Source organism: Protomyctophum parallelum (assembly GCF_964188405.1).
Source record: "Protomyctophum parallelum genome assembly, chromosome: 12".
NCBI lineage: Eukaryota > Metazoa > Chordata > Actinopteri > Myctophiformes > Myctophidae > Protomyctophum > Protomyctophum parallelum.
The window spans coordinates 3,039,442-3,048,231 of NC_139712.1; the positions used below are offsets into that span (position 1 = coordinate 3,039,442).

Below are 8,790 nucleotides of genomic sequence, written 5' to 3' on the forward strand. Positions count from 1 at the left end.
CTATTCGTCTGTCTGTCCGTCCAGCTCGTCTCTTCTGGATTGAGGTCTGACCTTCATACTGATGGACTTCAGGGAATACATGCCACTTCTCCAATGACGCCACATAACACCAACAGCACCATCTGAGCCAGAATAATCTCCCCACAGATAAACTCCATTGGGATTAGAATCATAACAGCTGCGGTACCAGTACCCTCCCAGTTGTTTTCTAGCACAATGTCCTGAAAAGGTATCCTGGTCTCGGTCTATAGTGGAGAATCTCTTTCCATTGTGATAGCTCAGTGAGTCTCCTGTGTGGAGAGAGTTAAAAAGAGAATGTAATGTAGTATCTGCTGTCGTATGCTGCTATTAGTGTAGTCACAATACTGGATTTTAAACTTCAATACGATATTTGGAAAAGTATTGAACACGGCGATTTCTGAGGGTTTAACATTGTATATAAGTACAAATAAAAGCTGTGCAGTCTATATGCACTTCCATAGTGTTTTCTTATTATGCATTTTGTTTGCATATTTTGCATTTTCATAGTAACATACTATTATTATTTTTTTTTTTTATTATTATCATTACCCTTATTACTTGCGCAAGCAGAGCGCGCAAGTAATAATTTTGCCCGGTCTGTGTGCACCGTGCCAGCCAATCCGCCATTTGATGTGTATGCAAATAAAACAGCAAATTTGTGCCTGGTTTGCTGGGACCAGATTACATAAATGACCATATGTCTTACATCATCATTTAGAGCTAGTCATACGTATACTATATACATAATCAGTAAAATAAAATAGCAAATTGTGCCTGATTTGCTGGGACCAGAGTACATGGTGTGTATATGTATGACTAGCTCTAAATTATGATGTAAGAAATATGGTCATTTATGTAATCTGGTCCCAGCAAACCAGGCACAAATCTGCTGTTTTATTTGCATACGCATCAAAAGTGGCGGGTTTGCTGGCATGGTTTTTGGCGCAAAGTAACCACAGTATACCGCTAATCAACTTACAACTACATAATCTATATATATAGTATATGTATATGTATACGTATGTCTTACATCATCATTTAGAGCTAGTCATACGTATACTATATTATACATAATCAGTAAAATAAAATAGCAAATTGTGCCTGATCTGCTGGGACCAGAGTACATGGTGTGTATATGTATGACTAGCTCTGTTCATGTATGTAATCTGGTCCCAGCAAACCAGGCACAAATCTGCAGTTTTATTTGCATACGCATCAAGTGGCGGGTTGGCTGGCACGGTTTTTGGCGCAAAGTAACCACAGTATATTATACTGAGAAAGATAGAAGTATAAAGACCTTCATGTCAAGATTAGGCTTTAAACAATTAAATACAAATCCAACTACAGATTACGGAAGTATTTTAGATCATGTATATTTTAACAAATGTGAAAGTATTATTACAGAAATTGAACTTAGAGACACATATTACTCTGATCATGATTTAGTATTAATATCACTATATTCCAAGATGAAATACATTTAAAACAATTGACAATTTACAATAAATAACAAAATAACATTTTAATTCAGTTTATAGGCTATACCTTTTTTTTCATCACATATCAATGATTTATTTTTCTTTAAAAAACTAAAAAGGGATCCAGAATATATCTACATCGATAAAACTATTTCTTATATAGATAGAAACTTGAACCATACTTAATAATACTAGGTGTTACATGCATAAAGTAGGTAGGTAGCAAATAGTCACACCTAATAATTATACATTTCAAACGTTCCTTCACAGAGATACTGAGATTTGACAGTTTACAGCGGTCGAAAGTACTTGCCCGCTCTGCTTGCGCACTAGTTGGCCATTTATGGCCTACTAGTGTGCAACAAGCAAGTATGCACTCGACAGAGTGCAGTTCTAGTTATTATTAGTATTATTATAAAAATATATTTAAAATGAATTAAAAATGTAATAAATAAAAAAATAGCAGATCTACAAGCACCGAGTGCCGCACTATGAGCTTGTAGATCTGCTACTATTATTTCAGAGTGAACAATTTTAACTAAAATCTTTGCTTCTGGGGGAGCAACATATTTTCAGATGGGGGTCCCTGGGGTCCCTGGAACAACATATTTTCAGATGGGGGTCCCTGGGGTCCCTGGAACAACATATTTTCAGATGGGGGTCCCTGGGGTCCCTGGAGCAACATATTTTCAGATGGGGGTCCCTGGGGTCCCTGGAACAACATATTTTCAGATGGGGGTCCCTGGAACAACATATTTTCAGATGGGGGTTGGCGGCCAATTCAATTACATATTATATTCATGGGGGTCCTTGACATGAATGTTTGAGAACAACTGACGTAGAAACGAGTTTTTTTTCTTAGAAAACTGTCATGATTTAGAAGACATTATTTAGTCAAATCGGCCTCAGGTCTAAATGGGTTAAATGTCATCCACAACTTTACACCCTGAAACCAGTGATGACAACAAAGGTGATTCCTAAACCTACCTGCTCCTCCGTCCGTGAAGCGATCAAAGTGCAGCATGTATCCGTGGTCCTCAGCGTCGATGTAGAAGTTGCTGTATTCAGCGTGTGCAGAGTTCCCACTGAAGTCCTCCATGTCCACTCTGAGCTCACTTCTCTTGTAGGTCAGATAGTAGATGTTCTCCAGACCTAAAGGACATACAGACCAGTGTTTTATTCACCCATGATATTCAACCTGTCTTCATATGTTTGGTCCTGCTCATTATGGTCCTAATTCATTCAAAATAAATACGCCACCGTTACACGGTGGCGGAAACAGATATCGTATTTATCCGTCCGATCAAGCTACGTTGAGATGACGTGTTATTCAGAGAGTGGTGTGTAACACCGGTACGCAGGCGTATCGCAGGTGTATGTCATACTGAATTCAGCGGGTGCAAAGTGATCGGAAAAGCACCCGACAACCTCATCTGCATTGATCCACGCCCCATATCGCACCATAAAAGGCTTCAAGCATGACTCAGCAGACAGCAGTTTGAGATCCATCTGTCAAAAAAAGAAAAAAGGCTTTGCAGCCGCAGACTATATAGCGGCTTCACAAATTACAATAAAAATGATTGCTGGAAAAATCACAGCCGCGGTCACTGCTATGAATATAGCCCGCACTCTATTAATTTAATAATTCTACACATGTAGGAGCAGGACAGTTAGGGCTTTTATGTTATGTCGTTTTTGCACCATTGTATATTACCACTGTAGGCTACTATATACAAACTGACATCAATCCATCATAGGACACCAAAGGAAATAAAAAGATTTCCAAGCTTACAACGGTGCGTGCTCCGCTGAAGCAATATAATTATAATTTATCTAATTAAGTTCGGGACCAAGGCGGGTGCTCACTCAGACCTTTGCAGAGGTAAAACATATCCGATATTTAAAATATCGGATATATGTCAATGCAAAAGTTGTCTTTTGAGAGAGAGCTAGAGAGAGAGAGAGAGAGAGGGAGGGGGGCATGGGCCTTCGACACTGTTTGCGCGATAAAGAACAGTAGCCCATACGTTCATAAGTTAATAATTATAGGCCTATACCTCGTAGGCCTGGGATCCTCTTGTCCGAATAAATTATAATCCAGTGAGTTTATCCAGTGAGTTAAACTATTGTGTGTGTGGCATCCATGCATGTGATCAATATCAATATACATTATTATAAATTCTGTCCGTCATGTTTGTGAACAACTGATATGACAGGCCGACTTTCAAACACGCTATGCCATTCATTAGGCTAATGTGGTCTTCTATTTTTTATATAGGGCTATATAGCCCTATTCATTTTCCAATGTGAATCGGATCGGCAGCACGCTGCTGTCAACTTTCTCCGCCACGTAAAGACGTAGGATTTGACGGAGTTGAGAAATCAGGCTTAGAAAGTTTCACTTCTGTGGTATCTAACATTACACCTATAGATACATGTTTAAGCATTTATATCATATTTACATGTCTTCTGTGGACTCTAACATTACACCTAGCTACATGTTTAAGCATTTATTTCATATTTACATGTCTTCTGTGGTCTCTAACATTACACCTAGCTACATGTTTAAGCATTTATATCATATTTACATGTCTTCTGTGGACTCTAACATTACACCTATAGCTACATGTTTAAGCATTTATATCATATTTGCATGTCTTCTGTGGACTCTAACATTACACCTAGCTACATGTTTAAGCATTTATTTCATATTTACATGTCTTCTGTGGTCTCTAACATTACACCTAGCTACATGTTTAAGCATTTATATCATATTTACATGTCTTCTGTGGACTCTAACATTACACCTACCGTAGCTACATGTTTAAGCATTTATTTCATATTTACATGCAGGCTTCTGTGGTCTCTAACATTACACCTAGCTACATGTTTAAGCATTTATATCATATTTACATGTCTTCTGTGGTCTCTAACATTACACCTATAGCTACATGTTTAAGCATTTATTTCATATTTACATGTCTTCTGTGGTCTCTAACATTACACCTATAGCTACATGTTTAAGCATTTATATCATATTTACATGTCTTCTGTGGTCTCTAACATTACACCTATAGCTACATGTTTAAGCATTTATTTCATATTTACATGTCTTCTGTGGTCTCTAACATTACACCTATAGCTACATGTTTAAGCATTTATTTTATATTTACATGTCTTCTGTGGTCTCTAACATTACACCTATAGCTACATGTTTAAGCATTTATATCATAATGACATGTTGATTTCAGCTCTGATATTCATTTCAGACATGCTCTAGTGCAGGGGTGGGCAACTTTGACGATGGAGAGGACCACTATATTTCCACACTAACTGCCTAGGGCCATATATTGCTGTCGTAGCAAAGATAGCCAATCTACAAGCTCATGTTCGAATTGAAATCTTGAATTTTTGCTATTTTTGAATTGGAATCCTGAAAATGTACATTGTCATGTAATTTCAAATGCCTTTAATTATACTGGTGTTGAGAAATGAGCTACTAATTTAGACTGAAGTAAATAAAGCGGGTCATGTTTGCATGTTGTGGAATTGTAAACAGCTGAAACCAACATTATAATCAGTGTTCTGACATTGAAATTAACCTGAGGGCCGCATTAAGTGAAGGTGGGGGCCTCATGTGGCCCCCGGGCCGCCAGTTGCCCACCCCTGCTCTAGTATGTGTGCTTTTAACTCATTTTGGATGAAATATTAATAAATTCCAGTTTTTCTCCTCTGGTGAAAAGCTGGAGGCTGCACAATGGCAGGCTCTCGGTCAAATCTGGTCACATTATGATACTATTGTTGTCTTCTCACCTAGCCAGTATTCTCCATCAGCGTCGCCAAAGCCTGTCTTGTATTGGTCCCAGGGTCTGGTGAACCCCACTGAGCCATCCATCCGTCTCTGGAAAACCTGCAGAGAGAGAGAGAGAGAGAGAGAGAGAGAGAGAGAGAGAGAGAGAGAGAGAGAGAGAGAGAGAGAGAGAGAGAGACAGAGAGAGAGAGAGAGAGAGGGGGGATATAAATTAAATTGAATAACACAAGCTCTGCTTGTCCACAATAAAATACCGTTGACTTGATGTTATTGAGCGCTTAACAACAACGCATATCAACATGCATATCTCACCTGTTTAAAAGGTAAGGTGTGTACACCACCAAGATACGCATGTACCAGTCTAAATACTTCCTTAATGTAAACGAAGTCCACACCCACAACACCAGAGGGACTGCAACAAACCATGTACAACCCAGATTCGGCACAAACAAGGGACTAAATTATTTTCGCTCCTATGCCACCAAAATGTGGAACGCCCTACCAACAGTCATTAAGACATGTGAATCCCTTGACTCCTTCAAAACCGCTCTCAAAGGGCACCTATACGGATGGCTGCAATTCGAAACTGGCCCCTGTAAAATCTGAATCCCCCCACCGCTCCCCTTTTCCCCTCACTGTATAATATCTTTTCCCTTTTTGTTTCCTTTATGATGAATTCCTGTTCTGTTCTTTAGCTATATAGAAGTGTCTATTTGTATGTCTCTAAATGTTTTGATGAATTGAACAATGTGGACCCTGTTGTAAACAAGTGTAATGCTTAATTGGGTCGTCCACTCACAGTTAACATTCTTTGTATTGAGTTTGTGCTTGAAATGTACTGTTAATCTGCAAACTGTTAATACATATTTCAATCAAGTACATTGAAGCAGTTTAACTGGCACTCTTCCAGACATTAAAACCTAAATAGCATATGGGAGTAAACTATTTCGTTTCCTGCAAAATGCTTCTGAAAAGGTTTTTCAGAGACTATGAAGAAAGCTATAGTGAAAGCTGCCGTACGTGAGTAATATTTTATATTATGATAGTAAGCATTGCTGTATAGTGTAGACTAGAATGACTAGAATGACAAACCGAAAAAGTATAGTACTGCACTATATCTTTACCTTAGTGCCACCCATGGATATGACATTTAACACCCTTTCAATGCTTCCAGTAGCCTACAATAGTTTTTTTACATAATGTAGTACTATATATGTCAAACTCAAGGCCCAGGGGCCAAATCAGGCCCGTGAATGAATTATCTTTGGCCCGCGGGATGATATTTAATTAGTATTAGAACTGGCCCTCTGGTATACTGCACATACCACCATAATACTACAAGTCCCACAATGCACTGCGAGTGCATTGTCACGTATCGAGGGCCCACAAGTGCAAGCATGCGTCTTCTCTTCACTATTGATCAGCAGTGAAAGTATATCACTTGTGGTCAACTTTCAGCTACCCCTCTCCCCGTGTGTTGAAACACAGTCCGGCCCTCGACTTGTACCAATTTCTTTATTTTGGCCCACTGTGTATTTGAGTTTGACATCCCTGTAGTAAGATGACAACACGGTGACATAAAGATACAATGGTCTTGTAGGACATTGACATCATTCTTACGGTCCATTTCCCTCCATCGGTGTCCATGTCACAGTAGACGTGCACAGCAGTGTCATCATCGACAGGATAGATGGTGTAGACCCCACTGCCCGCTCTGTTGTCCAGGCTGTAGACGTCAGCGCAGTCCATCGGGAGGGAACTCACAGCCACCGGGAGGGAACTCACAGCCACCGGGATGGAACTCACAGCCACCGGGGCCAGGAGACATACCACCAACACCACAGGAAAGGGCTAGGATTTAAAATGGGATGGAAAACGAAATGTGTTGTCGTTTCTATTAGGCATTACATTTAGGCATCTATGCAGACACTCCTAATCCAGAGCGATTTACAGTAAGAAAATAACACAAAGGTAAATACATGAATACATAGGACTATAGTAATCTATGGGATCATAGAATCATGCAGTCTAACAGTAGAATATGCACACAAAAAGAATTGGTTCATATATTGGTCACAGTATGAAGATATTTTCACATTTTAAAATATATTGTATAATATTGTCACTGTTTCAACACTTTAACTACTGATCTATTTTTGAAAAATCTTGAAAATGTGCCGCAAATCTTTGAATATATATATTCTTTCAGATGGGGGGTCCGCGGCCAAATACAGATAATTCTGAGGGTCCTTGACATGAAAAAGGTTGAGCACCACTGGTATAGAAAGTAATGAGTAAAGTAAATTAGTAAGTAAGTAAATATGTAAATCAGTTTAGGCATAAAGCGTAAGGTGTGCCCGTGTTTCTGCACTACTAGTCAAACATACAAACGGTTGTTCTCTCGAGAGGTCAGAGAAAGACTCACCATCCTCAGAGAATCCTCCAGAGTCCTCCAGACAGCTGGCAGACTAACAGAGTCCTGGTTCAGAGGGTCCTCCAGACAGCTGGCAGACTAACAGAGTCCTGGTTCAGACAATCCTCCAGGCAGCTGCTAGAGAGTCCTTGGTTGAGCCTCCTTTATATACCGTACATACACTTCACCCAAACGCCTTCAATGTCAACGTGTCTGTGTGGAATAATAATTATTAATTAATAATAAACCCGTGTTGCTGGGAAATGAACCTGTGGGAACTTTGCACGCTCCGTGGCCATGCATGCAGAGCAAAGGTCTGTGTCTCACAGGATTTATCATCTAGGAGGGTTATTATTAACCCATTCTGACCTGAGATCAGATTCATACGAGGTTTCCACTGGACACACACTGGTCTGATTAACCCATTCTGACCTGAGATCAGATTCATACGAGGTTTCCACTGGACACACACTGGTATGATTAACCCATTCTGACCTGAGATCAGATTCATACGAGGTTTCCACTGGACACACACTGGTCTGATTAACCCATTCTGACCTGAGATCAGATTCATACAAGGTTTCCACTAGGACACACACTGGTCTGATTAACCCATTCTGACCTGAGATCAGATTCATACAAGGTTTCCACTAGGACACACACTGGTCTGATTAACCCATTCTGACCTGAGATCAGATTCTAAAAAATGTCAGTGGTTCTTTGATTTTTCAAAAATAGCAGACCTACAAGCTCGTAGCGCGCCACTCGGTGGCGCGCTATGAGCTTGTAGATCTGCTACTTTTCAACAGCTAAAGCATAACATGATGCTAACACCAAAATGTTTTTCTTTTTTTTTCTTCTTTTTTTAGGCAAACACACACAAACACTCACCCTTTTTTATATATATTTTTGTTATCCCACGATTTTGTAACCCAATGTTCACCACACAAACACACACACGCACACACACACACACAGACAGGCAGACAGACAGGCAGACAGGCAGACGATAAACACATGAAATAAAATAAAAAGACCTGCCTCACAGGTAACTTAATTAAACCATA

The 8,790-nt window shown here is 39.6% G+C and overlaps 1 protein-coding gene across 1 annotated transcript; it reads right to left on the minus strand.

The window, feature by feature from the left end:
* LOC310868097 (microfibril-associated glycoprotein 4-like) lies at nt 1–7,078 on the minus strand (the record flags this gene model as incomplete). The annotated part of the gene is made up of 4 exons (XM_083778360.1): nt 6,931–7,078; nt 5,313–5,409; nt 2,487–2,651; nt 1–290 (listed from the first exon to the last, which is right to left on the minus strand). Exons 1-4 carry the CDS (start codon nt 7,057–7,059, stop codon nt 1–3), a joined length of 681 nt encoding a protein of 226 aa, XP_083634486.1. The 5' UTR covers nt 7,060–7,078.
* Nucleotides 7,079–8,790: the final 1,712 nt, after the last annotated feature.